At 36.8% G+C, this 24,645-nt stretch overlaps 1 protein-coding gene across 3 annotated transcripts in view; it reads left to right on the top strand.

Annotated features, from left to right (window-relative positions):
* The window catches only part of LOC137635408 (serine-rich adhesin for platelets-like), a 35,060-nt gene extending 10,716 nt beyond the window's left edge, over window positions 1–24,344 (top strand). For 2 of the 3 annotated variants that reach the window (XM_068367883.1, XM_068367884.1), the window contains exons 4-12: window positions 2,628–2,859; window positions 7,740–7,892; window positions 8,280–8,385; window positions 8,567–8,805; window positions 11,514–11,694; window positions 19,393–19,631; window positions 19,776–19,931; window positions 20,420–21,430; window positions 22,368–24,344. In XM_068367883.1, coding sequence (XP_068223984.1) covers window positions 2,628–2,859; window positions 7,740–7,892; window positions 8,280–8,385; window positions 8,567–8,805; window positions 11,514–11,694; window positions 19,393–19,631; window positions 19,776–19,931; window positions 20,420–21,430; window positions 22,368–23,570 — 3,520 coding nt within the window. In that variant the 3' untranslated portion in view covers window positions 23,571–24,344. The remainder of the gene's footprint in view (window positions 1–2,627; window positions 2,860–7,739; window positions 7,893–8,279; window positions 8,386–8,566; window positions 8,806–11,513; window positions 11,695–19,392; window positions 19,632–19,775; window positions 19,932–20,419; window positions 21,431–22,367) is intronic. The other variant, XM_068367885.1, reaches the window with a different exon arrangement.
* Window positions 24,345–24,645: the final 301 nt, after the last annotated feature.

Below are 24,645 nucleotides of genomic sequence, written 5' to 3'. Positions count from 1 at the left end.
GCAAATTTTGAAATGCGGGTCTATTTACTTGAGTGAGGATTTTTGAAGTTGATAACTTATTTAAGCCATCAAAGGCTAAATTTTTCTGGCAGACGTACTTTCACTGATCTACTAGTTCTATTAGCATTTCCTGACACAGTGGCACCTTTATGAGCAAGAGTCATGTGGATTCCCATTCTTGGTGCTACTCCTGTAGACGGTGTACTTATCTAGTCTGAACCTCTAAGCAATTAAATGTTGATTTCCTTGTCTATTTTAGTCTGGAGAAACAAATCTCTGTCTTAGTGATGAACGGCTAGTGGTCAGCCTTGAGCCAGGTCGTTAAAGTGAAAGGACGTTTCCTGGTAGGAGTTGTCTGTTTAAAAGGAGCTTCAATCCGTGTTGCCCACCTAGAGAACTCAAACCACCTTTCTGGGTTGTGACTAAATTCCTTGGGTCCCTTTAAAGGGCCCTGTACAAATCTTTGTAACAGGCCTGAGATAAGGACCTTACTCTTACGATTTTCCTCTTGGTGTTAACTTTGGCAAAGAGAGAAGGTGAACTTCACAGAATTTCTCATGTCTTAAGTCATTCTCAGGGATGAAGAAAGGTAGTTTTCTCCTTCATTCCAGAATTTATGGCAAAAACCCAGAACCCGGCCATAAAAAATGCCAGATTTGAGTCTTCCTCGATCTCCTCCCTTAATGATGTAACTGATAATCTTGGTGATTTGCTTCTTTACTCTATAAGGACGCTTATACGCTACCTGAAGAGAAGCCGACCTTCAGGCCACAGAATCAGAATCTCCTAATGCTGGCAGGCCTAAAATGAGGATCCACAGGAACACCATCTTCTAGCTTCGTGAAATGATTGAGAGAAAGTATCTCTTAAGAACAGAAGTAACAGTATTGACAAGAGCTCGCAAAGTCAGGGGAATTGGTTCAATGTCAGGCTTTTGGAAGAAACTGTCATTGGTGCAAATGCTAAAAGCAGGACTCTGCAAGTGCCAGACAACCTTTACAGCCCACTGTCTGCAGGAGCACTGTATACTCAAAGTCATTAAATAAGTTTACATTAGAACCTGTTGTAGCTGTTCAGAAGGTTGTGTAGTGTACCTAGTTCCTTACAGGACAAGAAGCATCTCTTTGTAGATAGTAGTTGTAACTTTAGTCTATGATGAGAGGTAGATTGACTGATCCCTTTCCTCTTTTACTTTCCCTTCCCTTGGGGTGCAGCGGTTGTGCCGTTTTGCTGGATCAGATGTTGATGTAGGCAAGCTTCCCTATCGAGCAACTATTCTATATGTGTAAGATATAGAAGTAGTATCTCCCCCTATCCTCCTTACAAGGGGGAGAATGGAAAGCTATAGAACCTATTGCTTTTAATTCACTGTGCAATGTGATATCACACCTTTTTAAGGATAGAGGTTCTTAAGTATTGAGAGGTGGATATGAGGCAACATTCCAGCACCTCTACCAGGTCCAAAGGTCCAAGTGTCATGATATTCTAGGAGTTTAAACCAGCTAGTATGGTTATAGGGGCTTCCTCCTGCCTTAGGGTAAGTCTCCTATCAAAGGACGATTGTTTCTATTCCTGTAGGAACAACTGAAATTTTTTTTTTAAATAATTTTTATTTGCCTGACTAACAAACTAGAGTTCTTTAAGTTTCCCTTTCCACCTCAACCACCCCACAAGCCGTAGGTGAAAGTCAAAGTGGCTCCTCAGTGTACTGATGAAGGGGTGGACCTCCTCGCCACCCTTCTAACTACCAACCCCTCGCTGTAAATTTTAACCACCGAGTTCTAGCCACTTTGAAATTATTCTCCTTTCAAAGGACTCAGGTTTTTATAATGAGGAAAAATACAAATTACTTAAAAAGAAAATTGTGATGTTTTTTTGTAACCCTCAATTTAAAAAAAATAAAATTAATCATATTTTCAGAGTGATAAATAGTATGATATATTTATGAATTTTACAAATTTTGATTATTGGCTTGGATTACAAATTTGGGCTTGGAATCTAAGAACTGGAACTATGAGGTCATTCAGCTAATGTCATATTTAGTAAATAATTTGATTAGAAATTTTTAGAAAAAAAAAAACTCCATTAAAGCTAATTTTTTTTTAAAAAGGAAATTCAGTACAGTAACAAAAAAATATTCATATATATTTGTATTTAATTTTTCCATGTCATAAAAGTATATATTCATTTGCATTTCCTTTTCTGACAAAATCCTTTGTAAATTTTCTTTCTCATAGTATGATTTAGACCTTTTATTAATTCACCTTTTGTGCTTTATATTTAATATTAAATTTTTTAATGACTTTCTTCATTGAGAACTACAGTTTATCTGTATTTTCATAAGTAAGCAAAATTATTTTTTCAGGGAAATAGCTGTCACATAACTCATTAATTGTGCATTTTTTTATCTGATACTGTTTCACTGTACAGTTAATGAAATTAATAATCCTGATATATTTTAATCACAGGCAATAAGGCTAAATATAAAACCATCCACAAATTAAATTGTGTTTGGACCCTCAATCTTTCCTTTTCCACTGACATATTTAGTCTGTACATTCTTTATTCCTTTATAAAATGTCTCAATCCCTAAATACTGTATACTTAACAAATCTTAACTTCTGCAGGAACTCAGTTTATGAGAATGCTAATGACTCTAGCAGTGGTACGAGTCCAACTCCGCAGATGTACGTTCCTCACCCGGCCCATTCTCTCAACGCCCCTGCCAGCCCTGCTCGCCATCCTCCTGCAGACACCAAGAAGGTACAATTTAACCTGGCAGCCACCCAAAACCATCCACTCACCCACTGCGGTACAGCCGAGGAGCTTACCCATATATTTGAGGCGAGGAACGAGGAGGTAGGCCCAGATCTAACTGACGGCTCCCTCACCACCCTACCACTACAACCCCTAATTCCTCATCACACGCCCAGAAGCATCACCCTTTTTTTATTATTGCCCTTTTCTATGCCCTCCCAACTGCTGGCTCCCATTCATTCCAAACTAACATTCTGCAACTCCCGTAACATCTTATTCTTGCATGTTTCCTCACCATTCAAGCACAGGGGGATGCTCCCCTTGAGGTCCGTCCATTTTCAGCATACTCGTGGGCTTCATACTTTCATCAATGCACATTCAAATGAAGTTTGTAGACGTGATAGCTACTGCACTTTTAATCCAGAGGAATTTATGCTTTTCTCACAATATTATCAAATATTCTCTAACTAAAACTTGAAGCTATGAAAAAATAATCTGGCTTTAATGATCACCATTACACTGCTTTATCTCAAGTTGAGTTGTATTGTGATTAATGAAAGCAGTGCCCATTACTGTATTTACTAGACACTGTACATAGTTGTAGACAACCACACCAGCACTATGATAAAAGCACCACCTTTAAATGTTAGTTATCATAACAAACACACCTTTTAGTCTCAACATAATGCTATAGAAACAGGACAAGAAGAAATTTAGCTATGTTTCATAACACCATTGGATTGTATTGTTTAATATTTTTTTACATTATATATAATATAATTACATACATACATACATACATACATATATATATATATATATATATATATATATATATATATATATATATATATTATTCTAATTCTACATACACTACATGCAATTAATAGTACATGAATTATGCTGAAATGTACAAACACATTAATCTGTGCAATTTCGCATCAAATTATCCTATTCCTGATTTTACATATAAATCACCCAAATAACTGTTATTACTCTAAGGATACTTTTATGGCCTCTTTATACAGTAACATTCTCTTGAAGACATTTTACACTTCAAGGAATCCTAACTGAATAACAATCGTTGAATGTACAGTATTCCAACATGTCGCAGCTCCCATGAATCCTTGCTTTTGAAGTCCGCCAGGGGGTTGTATGGTAGGTAGAGGAGCTGACAGTTCTCAATAGTGTCATGAGGCGCATGGCTGTTGCCTTCACCATCACCTCCTCCTCCTTCGTCGCCTGCGGCGGGATTGCCCTGCTAAGTTGCTGGCATTTTGCAACTATGGTAGTGTTTGAAGAATGTGCTAGTCATAATGGTAGTGTACATTAGTAGTTTTTGGTTTTCGCTTTGAAACTACCTAGAATTAGTAGTATGCTTGATTATAGCTAGTACAATATTAATTCTTTGAATTAATATTTCTAACCCATTTTGTTAGTCTTCCTTGTATTTAACACTTCTTGCAGAATATTTGATTAATTATTGAATTTTATCAATGTAAATTTTTACCATCATAAACTTTTTTACAGAACATTACATTACTTTGGTGAATACACTTCTATTTTAGCCAAAAATCATAGTCAGAATATTCTTAATCCTATTGTATTGCCAAAACAGATTTATATACAGTAAGGTTTTTATTATAGATATGATCACCTTTTATTCTTTTCAAAGCACAAAATCTGCTTTTATTTCATAACTTTTCAGTAAAATCTATTATAGTCTATTGCAGTTTCCAAAAGTATCCTACGCAGTATGTAAATTTTAAGATCAAAGTTTACTATTTTAGAAAAATTTTTACATTTGCAGTGAATAACAATAATAATTCTGTAAAAGTGACAAATGTTTAAAATCTCTACAGTTTCTATACATAAACTTTGCTAGTAATACTAGATAATAATTTTTAAAGGATTATAATTAGCTGAAAAACTTGAATGTTAGGGTAAGTAACAAATTTTAAGAGTACAGTAAAGCTCATATTATATTACCCAAGAAACTTCATTATAATATATTCCTAATAAAGTAGATACAATTTTCCAAGGATTGCAAATGCGTAAACCATATGAAAAAGTATGTCCAACTTTCTTCTGTAGTAATAACTAGTGGCCTTAAAGTAAATGCTCAAGTTTATTGAACATAAGGTGATTCTGTCTTTTGAAGTGCTAGATTAGGACAATGATTTAGTTTACAGTACTAGGTATTGAATTAAAAATAAAACTTTCATTATTAAACCTTTGTTAGGTACCGTATTTTTTTTTTATGTTGTCCTCAATGTTACTGATTCTACGATGGATAATTTATGTCCCCCTTCAGCGACTGTCCTTTTACATTTTCAGCTATTTACAATCTCTTTCTAAGATGCCATAAAGCATCGAGACACTTTTTCCAAACACATTTTAAAATCTTTAATGCAGAACATGAAAAATGATTAGTGTTTAATATTACATTCTTGTAAATTCTGTATACTGTAGTACTTAACTTCGGGCTGTTTTCTGGTTATAACCTGCTTGCTGTTTACTTTGGCTTACATGCTTCTTTCTTGAAGCCAGCCTTGCTTGTTCTGTTTGTGGTTTATACTAATACGATTTGGTGTGACAGTGAAGCTTGGTGTTTCTTTTACAGGGTGTTTTATTTAATTAATTTATTGAATAATGACATTGACAATACCTACTTGGAATAATTCTTGGTGAAATATTCCTTTATATTTATAGTACCTTTAATATAATTTATCAAGGTTTCTTTTATATTTTGTTTTCAATTCCAATTCCATACGTAACACTTAAATACTTTGTTTATATTTTTTTCAATATTGCTAAACAGTTTGAGGTTGGACTTATATTACCGCCGTTAGTAACTTTATTACAGTGTTAGGGAATTAACTTTTTCAGAAAATCTTTTCACGGGTGATTTGATTCAGAGAATTTCTTTCAATTCCAATCTTTTATCTCAGTCAGTCAGTTAAGTCAGTTTGTTGATAAGATACCAGAAGACTAAATCAATCTATCAAAGAAATTCTGCACTAATAATTTTCATATACAGTTATTAACATCATAAGACTTCCTAAGATAATCATTAGTATTGTGACCTCTTTTATATATTCCACATACTATAGGCAATTCTTTTTAGTGAGGCAGATTTGCACCGACTCCCAGGGGTGCCCTTTTAGCTCTGAAAAGTTTCCTGATCGCCGATTGGTTGGGAAAAGATAATTCTAACCAATCAGATAGCAGGAAACTTTTCCAAGCAAAATGGGCATCGCTGCGAATCGTGCAAATGCACCTCATTAAAAAAAATTGAGTATAGTCTTTTATGTATAGCCTTTGTATCATTCTGCTTTAGATTACAAAGCATCTTTTCTTAATGTGCAGTACATAAAAATTCTTTGTATTTTCATCAGAGCCCAATATAGAAAAATACTGACGTTTCAATTTTATTTAGCGCTACATTGCTCGACCCAGAGCAGCAGACTCACTTTTCTTGTCCATATACTGTAGTTCTTATTCCCAACACAAAACCATAAGAATTATATCATTTAGTTACTGCCATCTTGGCAGTGTGTGTTAAAGTCAGTAAAATTCAAAGACAAAGACTGCTTTTTCTAACAGTTTCACAGTCCTTATTAGGCACACTTGTGCCTTAGAGCTTGGAGGTTTAACAAAAAGTTAATTGAACAAAATAATTTTTAGTAATTTATGCACTGTATAGCAAAAATTAATAGCCACAAGAAGTTTTATCACACTAAACTTGGACTCTTTTGTGAAGATATGGGTGCAGTAATTGCCATGACATTTAACAGGCGATTCCTTCTTATGGTATAATACTGTAGTAACTTGAATAAAACTGTAGCTGAAAACTAGCCCTGAAACACTGGGGAAAGTAAGGAATTTTTAAAATAGAATTCAATATATACAGTAAAGAATCAGAATTAATGATATTTTAATTTTTCACTAATCATAAAAAAAACGAAGCTTCCCCGTGCAAATTGAGGATAAAGAAATATATTGTAGTTAATAACATTACCAATGAATATTAAATGTGAAGTAACTTTAAACATTAAACACAAAAGGCAGTTGAAACCATTCTCTCCAGTAGTAGTAATAAATCTTATGTCATAAAACCTATGTAGTGACCACACTACTATTATATTGGACCACTGTACAATATTTTAAATGACAATAGTGTTATTGTAATTCTTGTCTTCTTGTCATGGTGGTAGATTTTTTTTCCCAAGGCAACTTTGCAACAACCATTAGGTATAGAGGTCTAGTTAAAGGCATCAAACATACCGTAGATAAAGACACAATGTATTCTCATAACAATAGCCTTAGTATCCTTACTGTTGCATGCTTGTTAGTGACAGGACTGACTGAAACATTCTTGATAAACCTTTATAATCTATAATAGATCTTGATAACAATGAGGGCTTGTTATCCCTTGTTTTTGTGTGAAAAGAGTGAAGAGTTGTGTTTGAAATTACTATCATAAAAGTGCAATATTCTGTTTTATCTTTTCCAGGAATACAAATTTAGATCCTTCTTATTTTCTTTATTTTTTTGTGAAGAGCCATACAATATTTCTTCTACTACTGTACAATAGTTCCTGAATCTCGCCTTTTTAATGGTTATCTGTATGTCACAATAATAAGGAATCTTAATACTGTATTACTTTTTGGCTATTTAGTTTTTTCCTGCATGTTGTTTTTTCCCCATTTACTTCTGAGTAGACAGTGAAAATAGTTTTCTGTTTACCCAAGGATTTACTTTCTACACAAGTTTTCTTACAAAATTATTTTTCCATCTATCATTCCTTTTCTTCAAGGATAACAATGAAAGTTGTGCGCCTTATATTATTACCATACTGTACTTCTGACATAGAAAAAAAATTTTGGACTTCAGACTTGCAGATCTTGGGATTTTATAGCTGTTTTCTTAAGCATGTAATGTATGCGTAACTCACTAACCACAAATATCTTCTATAACAGGTGATTAAAAGAGTGGCTGAATTGCAGCAACTAGTTGAAGACGCCGAAAATTACTTGAGCGATGCTGACGGAGAGACGACTGATGTCGAAAGTGTCCGCTCGGATCAATATGGCAGATTAAAGCACTCTGATTCACTCCTCCTTCTGACACAGGTGAGAAATTTCTTATATTAACTTGGAGCCCGTAATTACTGTACTTTCAGAGCAATTAAATTTCATATTTAGCCCCAGTAGTAATTTCCTTTGTTTCCATTTTCATATTTTAAGTACAAATCCATTTTTCAAATTTGATAGAATCTAGAAGTCAGACTTGATGGCCACACACAATTCTTTAAACTAGAAATACAATACTGGCCAGCTTTCTGCGTTGTATTACTATATAACAATACATAATGGCTAAACTTCTCCAGTCTCATGTACAGTGGTATAATCGGCACAATTCAGTAGTTAGTATATTTTCTGTATCTCGTATGAAACTGAATTTGTGCAATTTTTAGAAAAAAGTTCCGTAATGATATTTTGTTTCCTGTTTATTTAAAGGGTCAGAAGCTCATACCAAATACTGAGGTGGTGGAAAGCGAGGAGCGATCTGGTAGTGATACAGACTCTCAATCAACACCTAACCAAAGCCCAGCCCATAGACCTGGTAAGACATATATTTCTTATGAATATTTATTTTCAATTTGAATTAAAGATTAAGTATCCCAATTTCTTCATCTAGATATAAAATGGAATATAAAAAATGGGAACCCTACTTTAGTGTATGCTGCAAGATTTCAAATGTAAATAAAAAAGCAGTACATCACAATTGAGACTTTATTTTGCAGTTGCAAAGCTACCACAACGTCCCTCTTCAGTCTTGAAGCCCAGCGGATCCTCCTTTGGCCTTCACTCTCCTGATAACCTGCCTATCACCATGCAGAGTCGTGAAGATGATATCAAAGCATTAATAAAGCAATTAGAGGATAACTCTGGCCTTCCGTACACATTTGCCGAGGGGACTTTGTACCTTGATCCAGATATCATTGATTTAACAATGATACCTCCGCCAATTACACCTGATGAGGTAAGTTCTAATTACAGTATCTTTGTTCATTCTGATGTCTTATTAATAACAGCAATACTGTACATGGCAAATCACTCTACCTCATGAGGTGGAAGTTGAAGGGTAACAATGTTGAGGTTGTCTTACCGAGTCATATATTGCATTCTTTTTTTAATTGTTGGTAGATCAAAGCTACCCTAACTCATTTTACCTTTTCTTATTTCAAAATTTATCAACCATTCTAGTTATTATAAAAAGCCCTCGCCTACTACTTTTGTTTATTCCCTACTCTTACAATACAATGATACTGTAAGTCTAAAAGAAAATAGCAAATGACCCATATTAGTTTTTTATATACAGTCAGTCTAAAAATGAGAGAATGTTAATGTATACTTTGATATAACCACAGTTGTACAGCAGGTACACTGTATTGCTGTACAAACATTTACCCTTACAGAGAAATGAGTTAGTCATACTCGCACAAATAAATTTACAGTAGCTGTAGTTCATGTATTTCAAGTGAAAATGAATTTTTAATGGGTCATGTAAGTGTGAAAATGTAAACAGGCTATGTAAGTGTGAAAACACAAATGAAGTATAAAAGCCTTTGTAGTTTTATGTTTTTGTGCTTTTATTATTGAGAAAAACAGTTCAGTAGCAAGATCACTAATGTTTATAGCTTGTTCAGTTTATTGGGTTAGAGAAAAGACAGTGTACACTAGATAATGCAAAGAATTGCACATCTGTAATGAAATCAAAACTTGGGAGGTGTTGGGAGAGTATCCTAGCCTGCCCAGATGATTTTGTACATGGTACATTAATGGCTAGTATAAGACATACGATCAGTCGGACAATGCTGAACAGTATCTTGGCTGCTGATAGCCTATCCAATCGCAGGATATCTCTTAAGCAAACTGCAGCATTCTGTATCCCACGTTGTCCAGTTTGCGTCTATATATAAATACTCAACATGGCTCTGCATCTTTGTGTTGTGTGGTTTTTTATATTTTTTACTAAAACTTTGAATTGCTTTTAAGCCATACGATGCCACTTAAATGTTTTGTACCTTCTAAGGCTTCTGGCAGAAAACTAAAGAGTCCCATGAAGATGCTTACTATAGTAGTGAAGATGAAATTCCTTTGCATACTTATGGAAGGATGGAGTTATGCAGACAAGGCCATTATTAAACCATCAACAAATCTACCACTCAAATATCAAAAAGAATGAAAAGAATATAAGGGCGACAGCTAATATCTTTTATTAAGACAGCGAAGTTGGCAGTCACCTCCCGCAAACCAACAGATTTTAATGCAAGCAGGGGGCTGGTCTGATTATTATTAAAGGAGCCTATACCTTAAAAGTGTTCCACCATGGAGAAGCGTGTCTTTGCTTACAGACCAGTGTGTAAAAGAGACTGTCCAGAACATCATTAATGAATGAGGGTTACAGTATTATTGGCATGAACAAGTTTTCAATAGGAATGAGACTGCAATGGCATAAGTTTCCTAAAGACGCCAGAATTTATTTTGAAGGAAGAGGGCAGAGCCCCTGGATTAAAGGCCTACAAAGATTGCCTCACACAAGTCCAAAAACACACTGCCTTCAAAAGCAAAAATAAAATGCATTCCCCACTCAGATTTGTTAATAGAAGTGAGGATGAAGAAGAGGAGCATGAGGATCCTGGGTAGTAGTAGTAGTCTGTCCAACAATAGATTGCCTCTCAACTACTAGCAAAAATGGAAAAAAACTGAAGACAACGATCAAAGATTGGGACCCACATAATTTGTGCATGTCAGTTCAGAAATACAATAGACAGGAGTCATGAAAGTTTATTTGTAACTTGTACAAAAGAAATGAGTGTCAGCAACTGCCAATCACTGTTCCTCATGTGCAAAAGAAAAAAAAGTCAAGGTTACCGCTGCACCAGCAGAAATAGAAGTTACTATGCTGGACAACAAATAAGACATTGCAACACCCGACAATGCTCCTGCTGTGCAGTATATTTACCTCATAGTCATAATCCCATTGATTTTCACTGGTGAGTGTTCACATTGTAAATTTTTCTTTTATGTACCGTATGTATGTGACTACAGTGAAAGTGAATGATTAAAAAGGAAGTTTTAAACAGTGAGTTTATGAGTGTGGGAGAATTTATAAAACTTAATTTTATAGAAATATTTTTATTGAAAATTATTTAAATTGACAGTAAGTCTCTGTATTTACAAAGTAATTTTTCAGCTATCCTGGTGGGGCCTGGAATGTAATACTGTACCCCTAATAGCTAAATTATATTGTCCTTGTTATATTATGACTTGAGAAACAGACATAAGGTCAGGTAAAATTATCTTAGATTTTATTTTTGCATTAAGAGGAGCAATGTAAATTTGAGGTAGACTTTTAGTGGTATTACTTTACTGTGTATGATAATCTACCGACACTATAGAGGCATCTGTGGCCAGAATAATAGTCACTTTTAGGGCTGATTGTAAATGGAGAAAACAAAATTTGACAAAAAATATATTCTAAATAGCAAAGAATTTTAAGTGACATTTTTTTTATTGAAGGAAACTTATGTATTTTATTGTATGTAATATAAACTGTACAATAATTCTAGAGAGCTTCTATAATAATCAGTTTTGAAACTGCCACACTTTTCATATTGTTAAAGGATTCAATAAATGACTAAAATTTTAAAATACTAGATATTTTATTCCTCTTATGTTTTACAGGATGGTACAAAAGTCTTTCCACCACAGCTGAGTACTCCTCCAACACCATTTGCAGACAGGGAGACATTGGAAAAGGAGTTGAAAGCCTTGGAACAGGATCTCGGTGATTTGAGATCCTTGACGAATCCTAGTTGGCTTGAGCACGACGTAGTTAACAGTTACGCAGACTCCACAACAACAGGTAAGCCACTGTTATAGAAATAAGATATTAGGTATACTGTATTTCACTTTCATTTGTAAGCTATACAATCTGTAATATACAAAATTTATATTTAGTTTTTTAACATATTTCACACCATACAAACCTTTGTTTTTCAAAAGTATCAATAAATGATTACAGTAATAATTGGATTTTAGTGCTGGATAATTGTTATTCATTCAGTTTAGTTTATCGTGTTTATCCCGAAGGCTGTATCAGATGGTTATGTTGATAGAAAAAAGATTTCTTATAACCAGATATGTATGAGCCTTGAGTCAAAAGAAAGAATGATAAACCCAAAAACTAATTGTACCAAAAAACATCTTGGAGACCAGACTAAATTTGATGGATAACCAAGTTGTCAAAAAGGCACCCTTCTCTCCACTGCATTGACATTTTTCCCAAGACAGACCATGAATTATCCGACATACTGGGAAGATCTCCCGATAACTTTATAGAGGTCAGAAAGATCTCTAAACACAGATGTAAGTCTGATTTGAGTCCTTGAATGACAACGGCTAGGATTTTCGGTCTCCATCCAACATGCATTGAAACAGTTCAAGAAAGAATATTGCAACCAGCTCAAGGAACAACTACAAGCCATGTTATGAATCATTGGAGAATTCAAACAGCACCCATGCTAAGAACAGTTAGGTTTTCAAGATGGGTTAATCCCTTTGTTGACGTTTCTTCAACCATAGAAGCATCTTTGTGACATTACCAAATGCAGAGGATGGTATTATTTCTGATGCAGAGGGCCGTCACAAGTACCCATGAAAGACAGGTGTAGAGGACAGTCGCCAGTACCCAGACATCTCCTGTGCAATGCCTCACAAAAAGTCTTTTGGAGGTGCTGAGCAGCCTCCAGTCATGAAGATCCAGTAGCTGACAGAAGAAGTGTGGGGATCATTGGGATAGTTCTCCTGTTTCCTCGACTAGATGTAAAAACAGAAACTCTGAGTCCTGATGTAATCAACACTTAATTAGCGAGCTAATTAAGCTAAACAGAGAAAATGTGTATTCGCCTTCTACAACCATGAGAACAAATGTGGCCTCTGAATCTCTAGAAAGGGGGAGCTCCTTGTTTATCCATATGGATAGAGGCAAACTGGTCAATCCCCAGAGAACTCCACAGGGCAAGAAGCCTCTCAGTTATGTAAGGAAGCAAGAACCACTCTGATCCTACAACCTACCGCTAGCAACATCTAGTAAACTCCTCTTAATCGAGACATACTAGGTTAACAATCTGCATTATGGAACATTGCACAGACATAAATCTGCTTTATCAGCTTGCAGAAAGAGTGTAAGACCATGCCTTCCTCCTTGTTGACATAAGCCACTTCTGTGGTGACGACTCATTAACATTACGGAGGGCCTCAAACGTTCTTGGAATTTTTTCAGTGCCAGGAAGCTTGCTAGCAGTTTGAAGATAAGGTGAAAATACATTTCCTATCATTAGCAAACACCTCCGACGAAAATCTCATTCAGGTGTTGCGCCCCACCCTTCCAACGCATCCGAGAATAATCGCATGTCCCAAGGTGGAGAAACCAGTGGGGGGACACTTGACCAAGAGAGGTTTTCTTTATTCAACCACTAGGTAAAATTGTCTCAGGCCTCCTGTTCTACTAGAACAGAAAGGAATTAGGCATCCCTAGCAGCTGGCCAGTGATCTTGCAAACACCACTGAAAAGATCTTTGGTGTCCATGTGGAATGAATTTCTCCTGAGGAAAGGTGCCCGAGAAAAGGCTCCCCGCGCCAAAATGGGATTTCTGTCTTGAACAGAAAGTCTTGCAACCTCCCTCAGCTTGCTGATGCAATCGTCTGATGTAAAAACTCTCACTACTGCCATGTCTATCAGTTGATCATAAACCATAGATTTTTTATTGAAAGCAAGAAAAAATCTCAATCCAGTAGTAACTGCATTTCAGAGGTAACCATGACCAGCTAGTCATCAGTATGCATCAGCAGACATATCCCTTGCGAAGTGGGCCAAAGCTGGTAACACAGTGAACACCTAGGAAGCCGTACAAAGTCCAAAGGACTATCTTTACCTGGTATACCGTACCATAAGAGGGAAAATCTGAGATAGTTTTGAAGGAGCAGATGCATTGGTAATTTTAAGTCCTTTGTAGGCATAAAGTGTCCCTCTCCAATGGAATACAACACAGACTGTACAGTTTCTATCCTGAACTGCATTTGTTGATCAAATATTTTCAATGGAGAGAGGCCAATATTCAGTATTCGGTTCCATGTTGACTACTTAAGGAAAAGCATCTGTTCCCTCAAAACTATCTCAGATTTTCCCTCTTATGGTACGGTGTACCAGGTAAAGTTAGTCCTTTGGACTTTGTACGGCTTCTTAGGTGTTCACTGTGATACCAGCTTTGGCCAACTTTGCAAGGGATATGTCTGGTGATGCATAATGACGACTGGCTGGTCATGGTTACCTCTGCAATGCAGTTACTACTTGATTGAGATTTTTTCTTGCTTTCAATAAAAAATCTATGGTTTATGATCAACAGATAGACATGGCAGTAGTGAAAGTTTATACGTCAGACGATTGCATCAGCAAGCTCAGGGAAGTTACAAGACTTTCTGTTCAAGACAGAAATCCCATTTTGGGGCTGGGAGCCTTTTCTCGGGCACCTTTCCTCAAGAGAAGTTCATTCCACATGGACACCAAAGATCTTTTTAGTGGTGTTTGCATGATCACTGGCCAGCTGCAAGGGATGCCTAATTCCTTTCTGTTCTAGTAGAACAGGAGGCCTGAGATAATTTTACCTAGTGGTTGAATAAAGAAAACCTCTCTTGGTCAAGAGTGTCCCACTGGTTTCTCCACCTTGGGACATGCGATTATTCTCAGATGCGTTGGAAGGGTGGGCCGAAACACCTGAATGAGATTTTCGTCTGAGGTGTTTGCTAATGATAGGAAATGTATTTTCACATTATCTTCAAACTGCTAGCAAGCTTCCTGGCACTGAAAAAATTCCAAGAACGTTTGAGGCCCTCCGTAATGTTAATGAATCGTCACCACAGAAGTGGCTTATGTCAACAAGAGGGAAGGCATGGTCTTACACTCTTTCTGCAAGCTGATAAAGCAGATGTATGTCTGTGCAATGTTCCATACTGCAGATTGTTAGCCAAGTATATCACGATTAAGAGGAGTTTACTAGATGTTGCTAGGGGTAGATTGTAGGATCAGAGTGGTTCCTGCTTCCTTACATAACTGAGAGGCTTCTTGCCCTGTGGAGTTTCTCTGGGGATTGACCAGTTTGCCTCATGGATAAAAAAGGAGCTCTCCCATTCTAGAGATTCATAGGCCATATTTGTTCTCATGGGTGTAGAAGACAAGTACACTTTTCCTCTGTTTAGCTTGCTTAGCTCGGTAATTAAGTGTTGATTACACCAGGACTCGTGTCCTGGGTAAGATATATGCATCCCTGGGGCTCCCTTGAGCAAGGAGCAGCACCCCAGAAGCTCCCCGTACCAGGGTCACGGTGAAGCTGCTGGCTGCAGGGCAGTGGTTTTCACCTGAAAGCACAGTCGGTGCAACTGACATTCTGCCTCCAGGTGTTTTTGTCTGGCAGAAGCTCAGAACAACCCGTTCTCGGACCAACTGTTCAACGGCAGAGAAATCTTCTCCTAGTAAGCTGGAGACTGCGAGTTGAGAAGGAACCTGGGGGTCTCCACTCAGCTTTTTCTTAACCCTTGTCAACCCTTTGCACCATGAATAGTGAACCAAATGAAAACTCATACCACATCGCCTGTCGCCTGGATCACCAAGGGGTGACCTGGCTGACAATGATAAGCATGCTACTGGAACAGCAAGAAAACTCCTTCAATTGAGAAACAAAATCAATATTGGAACCTGGAATGTTAGGAAACTCAAAGAAAAAGGCAAATTAAACACAGTTTGCAACGAAATGAAAAACTATGGCCTCCAAATTCTTGGATTAGCTGAAACTAACTGGAACGGACTCTGTAGCTTCAGAACAGATGGAAATCATCATGTCATCTTTTCTGGTAAAGAAGATGGATACAGCCATGGAGTTGCTGTAATCCTAGGAAAAGAAGCATCTAAAGCTCTAATTGGCTACAGCCCAATCAGCGACCAAATTCTAAAACTAAGAATCAAAGCAAAATCACATAACATTACTATGTTCAGTGCTATGCCCCAACTAGCACAGCAAATGAGGACAAAATAAATAGCTTCTATGACATCCTCCAAGAAACACTAGACTCCATACCAAATCATGATTTGGTAATTATGGGAGATATGAATGCCAAAGTAGGCAAGAACTCGACACCTAACAAAACTTGTGGCCGCTTTGGACTAGGAGAGCAAAACGAATGTGGAGAGAGACTCATAGAATTTTGTAGTGCCAACAACATGCTGATTACAAACACAATGTTTGAACACCATCCTCGCCATCTCTACACTTGAACGTCTCCAGACATGAAAATCCTCAACCAAATTGACTATTATCTAGAACCAAAAATGGAAAAGATGTGTAAAAAATTTTAAAACTAGACCTGGAGCAGGCTGTAATAGCAACCACCAACTCCTGGCTGCCGAGATCAAACTAAAACTTAAGAAATTGACACAACCACCTCACCCAATTCGCTTTGACTACAAAACCCTTGATAACAATTCTTCTGTCAAAATTTCAAATAGCTTTGAGGCTCTTTTACAATGTGAAGACGAAAAAACCCCAAACGAACTGTGGAACGAAGGAAAGGACATTTTTCTAAAAGTTGCAGAAGAAACCATTACCAAGAAAACCAACAAAAGGAATCGATGGATATCGGAAGAAACCATAAAAGAAGTTGAGCTTAGAAGGCAACTCAAAGCAAAAGGGCTCAATGATCCTGTTGAGGAAACAATTTACAGACAACAGAACTCTAAAATTCAACGGATGATGCAGAAAGACAAGGAAAAGTTCATACAAGAACAATGCCAAAGGATTGAAGTAAATTCCATTAACAACTCTACCAAAGAAATGTACAATGGTGTGAAAAACCTCACCAAGAAATTCAAACCATCTGTTGACACCATCAAAGATGAAGATGACCTAATCCTTTGTGACAGAGAGGAAGTCAGACAGATGGAAAGAATACTGCACAAATCTCTTCAAAAGAAATGAATCCATTGTAACACCAATTCCATACGGGCAAGTGTCTTCAGAACCAGAACCACCCCCTCTGATTGATGAGATTAGAGAAGCTATTAAAGAACTCCAAATTGGAAAGAGTCCAGGAAACGATCAGGTCATAGCCGAAATGATAAAGAATGGAGGTAAGAACGTAGAGATATTCTACCACAGGCTCTGCAATAAAATCTGGATCGAAAACAAAACGGCCAGACGAGTAGGGGGAGTCAGTCTTTGTCCCCATCCCTAAGAAAGGTGACACCCTCAAATGCAGCAATAATAGGACAATCTCCCTCATTAGTTACAGTAGCAAAAATCTTATGAAAATCATGGCTAAGAGAATGGCAAACAAACTGAACGAAGAAATCACTGATGAACAAGCAGGATTCCTTCCTGGGAAAGGCACCAGAGATCAAATCATGAATCTCAAGATGATCCTTGAAAAAAAGAGAATGAGGAATCGACATATTCCTTTGTTTTATTGACTACACTAAAGCCTTTGATACAGTTGCACATGACATCTTATGAAACGACATGTACTCTATGGATTTTCCACCTCATGTCATCTCACTTCTGAAAGCACTGTACAATCAACAGAAAGCAGTGCGAACATCTTATGGCCTAACGGATTGGTTTAACATCAGACAAGGTGTCAGACAAGGATGCATTGTTTCTCCGCACATCTTTGACATCTTCTTGGAAACCATAATGAGAAATGCGCTTGAAGACTACGAAGGAGGCATAACTGTTGGAGGACAAAAGATCACTAATCTCAGATACGGCGACGATGTGGTTTTAATCGCTGGAAGTATGGAGGACCTCCAAACATTAGTATCAAAAGTAAAAGCTGAGAGTGAAAAAGTGGGACTGTACCTAAATGCTAAGAAAACAAAGGTCATGAAGTGTCAAAAAGCCCCGTCTGATCAAGAAATTTTACTAGACGGAGTTGCCCTAGATAATGTCACTGAATTTACTTACCTCTGAGCAACTTTCACCAATAATGGAGACGACTCCCAAGGGATCAAAAGAAGAATTGGTATTGCAAAGAATGCAACCATCGCACTAAGCAATGTGTGGAAAGACAGACATATCACTTTAAACACAAAGAAGCGGCTTCTCAAATCACTTGTTTTCCCATCGCATCATACGGCTCAGAATTTTGGGTTTTAAAACAGATCAAAAAAGATTACTTGACATTTTGGATGAAAGAAAACTAACTTTTATTGGACACAATACTCTGGAAAGAACACTACTAATTGGATCAGTCTATGGTACAAGAATGAGAGGAAGGCCTAAAACCAGATTGAGTGACAATATCAAGGAGATGTGCGGGCTAATGATGGTGGAGTTAGAAAGGAAGACTCAAGACCGGAATGAATGGAGATGTTTTGTGCAGAGGGCCACGGCCGTTCGACTTCGAACACCCCGTACTTGATGATGATGACATCAGGACTCAAAATTACTCTGTTTTTACATCTAGTTGAGGAAACAGGAGAATTACCCCAATGATCCCCCACACTTCTTCTGTCAGCTACTGGATCTTCATGATTGGAGGCTGCTCAGCACCTCCAAAAGACTTTTCGTGAGGCATTGCACAGGAGATGTTTGGGTACTGGCGACTGTCCTACACCTGTCTTTCATGGGTACTTTTGACGGCCCTCTGCATCAGAAATAATACCAGGATAACCAGCGAGACTCGATCAGGAGTTGAGGTCTGTGCGAGCGAAGGAACACCTAGTTCCCCTGAGGAGTGAACCATAGGGTTTCTCCTACAGGAGTCACAACACTAGGGAGCTCTTGTCACAAGGGAGAGCAACACTGAAACAAGCGTGATCACAGGCACACAGGTCTTGGTGATGGGAATAAGCTATATACAAGATAAAGGAATATATGACATTTAAAACCACAACAAGAGAAAGAGATTTTGAACCTATAGAAACAAAACTACTTTCACTTTAGCACAAAGGAAAATTTTATCAAAACTGGGAGACTGGAGAGGGGCATTTATGGTAATTGGCAAATTGTGAAGCAAGGTCCTTCCAAAAAGTGTCAAGTATCTGACAACCCCCAAGTCCACCGTCTTGAAATTTGGATCGAAAATCTATTAGGTGGCACCTTAGTATCTCCAAAGTGATTCATGTTGAATGGATAAAGTTTGCATCCCGTTGGAACTAAATATCTCGTTATCAACCGTACTTAAGCCAGAACTACTACTACTTGTATTTCTTGTGCAGGTTTTCTGCAAATGATGAAAATATTGGAAAACTTGCCAGATGCTCATTTACTAAACACAACAAAATAATTTTTCTTTCTTTTTCATCTAATTAAGTTAGTGAGCAATTTAAATAATACTTTTAATTTCTTAACAATAACTTTATAATATTTTATAATCTACAACAAAACCCCAATGGTATATTTTTCCAAGATGGATATGCTTAATCTTAGAACATTTACTTACAATACTGTCACATATTTACTTACTTTTATTGTGAAATTTAGCCATTATCCTCATTGTCCTTTCCAATCAGGTACTAGTGACACTGAGGACAGCCTCTCTCTCAGTAGTCTGAACACCAGCATCGCTTCCAGTGATTCTGTCTTCTCACGTTTGGGCATTGGTGCAGGTGGAAACGGTCAAGGGGTAGTCAAAGGAAGTAATTTCACATTAGCTGCCCTCAGACAATTAGGAATTCACCTAGAAGAGGGAGAAGATATAGATTCCTTTATTGCCAATCTCACAATTCCACCTCCACCAGAAGGAAGTGTGGTAAGATATTTTTCATAGATTAATAGATTATAGAATACTGTAATTAAGTATATATTGATTCATAAAGAATTTTTAAAACTATAAAGTTGAATGGCTTATAAGTTACCTGTATCAGTTTTTTCTTTAAAATTAATTATTTTTCAGGACCTTCAAGCCTGTGCTGAAACTAGTAGCAAAATGGGTAGTGAATATGACATATCTGCATTTATCATACCCCCACCCCCTTCTTCTGATACAAAAGACAACAGATCTTCTGATATCATCAGAAGACTTTATGAAGCCAAAGAGGGCATAAGTAGGGTGTGTATTCTTCTCTAAATATTATTGATAGTTCCATGATGTTTAATTTCTTCCGATTTAACCTATGTTCATTGCAGTTTAGATTAGGTAAAATCACGAGTCATCTAAATCCTGCACGTGGTTCATCCCACCTTAAATTTGTATTGTGATATGCCTCTCATTCCAGTAACGATCCTGTAAATATATAGATAGAATTAAACTATTTTAAAATAAAGATTTTAATAATGATCTACGTTAAAGAAATTCTTTAAAACTTATTCATTAAAATAGAAGTAACAATATCTGATTTTAAAATAGAATTTCTTTTAAGAAAATAACAGTGTCTTTATATCCCATAAAGTAACTTAAATTTCATTTATTCAAATAAAACATGAAATAACTAACTGAAATGTACCACAATACATTAAATATAATAATTTAAATTCACAATTAATTTTTGAAAGTTTCTGATTCAGTACAAATTAAGCAGAGTGTCTCATGAATTTCAGATGTGTGATGATGGCAGCGACTTGGAGAGTGGGGAAAAGGACCAAGAGATTGCTGAAGTAAAAGTTAGTTCTGAGACCATGGCTAAACGAGCCAATCAGGCTGGCAAAGTAGCTTCCTTACAGAGACGTTTTGAGGTTTCTCCTAGGAATGCTTATGCCAGTCCTCCTAATAATAGTGCCTCCATAGACAATCGACAATTATTATTGAAGCTTAGTAAAGATAAGTCTCATTCTCCTAGTGATTCATCAGGCTACGATAGCCTTCGATCCAATAACTCTAATGTAGGTTTTGAGTTGGATGCAAAATTAGCACAAGCCCTTGAAGAAAATGACAAGATGTTCAAAAGTTTTGACACATTGAAAAGAAAACAGTTGATGAGTGCTAGAGGTGGTGGTGTTAATTCAGTTAACAGGGAAAGTAGTAATGAAAGCAGTGATTCAAGTCCACCTTCAGTTATGTCTCGAGTGCGAACATTCAGTTCGGGACCCAATTGGGGAACAGCTTCTTTACAAAGGCCATCAACCCTTCAGCGCCAAATGACAGTGCCAACCACCAAGGCCGAATTCGCTAATGAAGAGGATCCTCCACCACCCCCTCCTAGAACACCTGTGACGCGAACAGGTACTCTCACCCATCCAAAAAAGTCTGTACCTGCTCCATCAAAAATTCAGAGAAGTATATCTATGAGTACAGGTAATTTGGCTAAATCTGCCTCCCAGGGTGATATCATGATTGAAACCAAATCTAACACCATACTCAAGTCGCCGACAAAGAGCACCAAATCCTCAGCATCCAGTGAAGATATAAGCGATTCTAAAACCTCGCCAGGATCTCCCTCAAAACAGAGTTTAGCTTCAAGTAACGACTCCCTTACATCATCTTCAAGTGTGGTTACAGTTAAGTCTGCATCCTTAAAATCACTTGACAATGATGAAGACCCACCTGAGTTACCTCCTAGAAATGGGGCGAAAGCAGCCTTGAAACCACCTCTTCCGCGCAGCTCTTCTCAGGTGTGTTCCTTTGGCTATGGCAGTGTTCTGTAATTGTAATAAAACAAATTTTAATCAATAATAAAATGTTACAAGTAAACAAATGCATCTGTAAATACTGAACAATACTAGCTATATATCTTACTTTGCTTTTTAATTTCCATATTTTTCTGGCTAATGTTTTGACTTAATAATTTTCATTCATAAGGGTCCATTCTGTTTAGTACAGTAGTGCTCTCCGGTCAGTACGCAAATCTAAATCATTTTTGAACTTACCTATATGTAACCTATGACTTCTTATTTGCTTGACCACAGTACTCCAGCACATAAGTGATAAATGTTTGTCATCCTAATTTCTGGTGACAATTCAGTAGTTTTCCTTGTCTTCACATCATAACTGGAAATGGTGGTGTTGAATGTAAATGCTGTGACAGTTTTCTGATGACTATTTGATAAATCAGATAGTTGCAACCTATGAAAAACATTCAATAGCAAGTAAATTAAAAACATTCAATAGCAAGTAAATTGAATTTATTTAGGTCTAGAAGAGATTATTTTAAGTAGGAATTCCTACTTAAGTTAGGGATTTTACAGAATCAGGACAAAATATAAAATGATGTACAACATCACCCCAAAGTAAATTAATTTGGAAAAATAAGGAGTTATATTTTAGGAATACAATATTATGGATTTTTCTAAAATATAAGCAAATTCTAAATATTTCATGCAGCATCAACATATATAAGATATTTAATCTTCTTAGCACAACATATATAAGATATTTAATCTTCTTAGCGGATAAACAAGTGTCAAGTGTCTCGTAATATTATAATGCATGGAAACAGCCATTTCACAATCCAAGTCCAGACCATTATCAATAATTGTTTTTTGAAAGAATACTCAATACCAATACTTTATATTGTGTACATGAGATTTTCAATTACTTTTTTTCTTGCAGGACAATGTAAAAATTGCTATGCACAACAAGGGATTACGTTCGCCTTCCCCTGTGCACAAGACATTGAGGAGTCCGTCGCCCGACAACACCGAGCGACCACCTTCAGTGCCTTCTCGATTACGTAAGCCACAACTAAGCCCTTCTGGCTCTCCAACTAACAACCTCCCTGGTACGCACCGTCCTCGTAACTCGGGCAAACTATCTGCTCCATCTCCTCCAAGTGGGAAATCTCCCACTTCCAGTCCAACATCACCAAAAGCCAATTCAGGAATTGTATCACCAAGAGGAGGAGTAGGGGGAATAATACGTTCCCCTCAGAAGAGTCCAAAAGCTACTCGAAAATCACCATCTTCTGATGATAAACCTCAGTTACCTGCAAAGAATAGTCAGTCACCAGCACGAAGAGCACCATCGTCGCCCCCTGCCACAAATGGAGTGAGAAGTCCAGTTCAGAGTTCTGGAAAAACTTCATCACTGTCATCTAGGCTTCCTAGACCTGATAATACCAGCGTTGCTTTCAAAAACAGTATCAATCAGGAAGTGGCACCATTGCAAACTTCCTCTCCCAAGTTATCACCAAAAGCAAAGATGGTTAATGGAAAAACTCCTAATGGCACAGATTTAGACGATTCTTTAGACTCTGGTAGTTTTGACCAAGATTCCTTGGAGGAGGCCGAGGATGTGGAAGTAATGCCCCCAGCCTCACGGGATGCATTCAGACGTCTTGCCATAGTTGTTAGCACTTCCTTGAAATCTCTCACAGAAATGGCTGCAGCTTGTACGGAAGCCCAGCGTTCAGGTGGTGTAGCTAATCAAGATGAGGTGAAGTTCCAAGAAGCCAGAGATGCACTAACAAGTGAATCAAGACAGTTTGTAACTGCATCCAAGCTATTTGTCAAATCAGCAACGGAGTCTGAAGAAGTATTATTACAGTGTCTCTCCAACTGCATATCACTTATGCAAAAGATGGTAGATGTCACCCAGCAAGTGGTAAGACACACGACAACACCACTGCAAACCCAGAATGTTGTCGTCAAAGTGAGAGATGTCCTTACTACCTATCAATCAACAGTACGTGCAGCGTTATCAGCTGCAGGGAGAGGAATGGATCATCCCTCTATGAATACTCTCATGACTCAAGCGACAAACCTCGCTGGCGTACTCACTTCCCTAATGCGTACCCTCAGAGTATTTAGCCCTTGAATGAAAGATGTGATTTCTTATATTCTATAGAACTAAAATTCATAAATACCGTAAAATAGCTTAACTATAAATCCATCATTTATATATAAAGTGCAATGAGAAAAAAGTACTTAAATGTATTTACACATTTTGTAGATATAGCAGTAGTGAAAAATTCATTACAGTACCGCCTAACATCGTCTGCAACCCGACCAGCTTTTGTATATAAAGTATAATGATAGAAATCTCAGGTATTTCAAAATATTGATTAATCAGAAGATTAAGAGAAAAAAAAAGTCAGTGTTTGAGCTAAAATTAGAAAAATAATCAGACAAGTGGACTTCACTTACTACATAGAGATGTATATTTATTACACAGATATACAGTAATTATAAATGTGTGTATAATATTAACTCCACTGTAACTTCACCATTGACGATAAACTTTCAAAAAACCTGTTTATTCTCAAATGTACTCTCATTATTTTTTAATTTACTTTAAGTTCAGAGTTTTATTTTTAACTTTAATTTTGTAATTATGTCTTTATTGCATTTGCATCTCACAAATTGCTTCCACTTTTTTTATATATATATATATACAGTAATATCATGTTCATCATAATGTTAATTTCCCTTTCCCTGCCACTAGTGTCTGTTGATGTATATATTGTATGTACGGCAAAACTAATGATGTGAAAATGAGCTCATCGTTGGCGTTGCAAAAGATCAGTGTTTTTTTTAGTGTAACTGCTGTATTTTCTGCTAAATATAGTGTTACAAGAGTAATGATAAACAATTTTTAATTTCTCCTTTGAGATTTGTCTTTTTTTCTGTTGAGGAAAACTACATTTTAATTTACTAAGCCACACAGTATACAGCAGTATTGGGAAATTGTTGAAACTATTTAAATTTACAAAAAGAAGTCACATTGTGAAGACACAAAAATCTTAAGAAAAATAGTTCTGTATCGGATGTTTATCCCTAACTATTCCTAAACATACTATACAAAAAAACTGAATATTTAGTACCCATCTTTATATCCTTAAATTTGTGTGAATAAAGTCCCTTATGTCCAATTTCCCTCCCCCTTAAGAATA

The sequence above is a fragment of the Palaemon carinicauda genome, unplaced genomic scaffold, assembly GCF_036898095.1.
Source record: "Palaemon carinicauda isolate YSFRI2023 unplaced genomic scaffold, ASM3689809v2 scaffold1200, whole genome shotgun sequence".
NCBI classification, from domain to species: domain Eukaryota; kingdom Metazoa; phylum Arthropoda; class Malacostraca; order Decapoda; family Palaemonidae; genus Palaemon; species Palaemon carinicauda.
The sequence above is the reverse complement of the archived record's forward strand: the minus strand, read 5'-3'. Positions and strand labels throughout refer to the sequence as shown.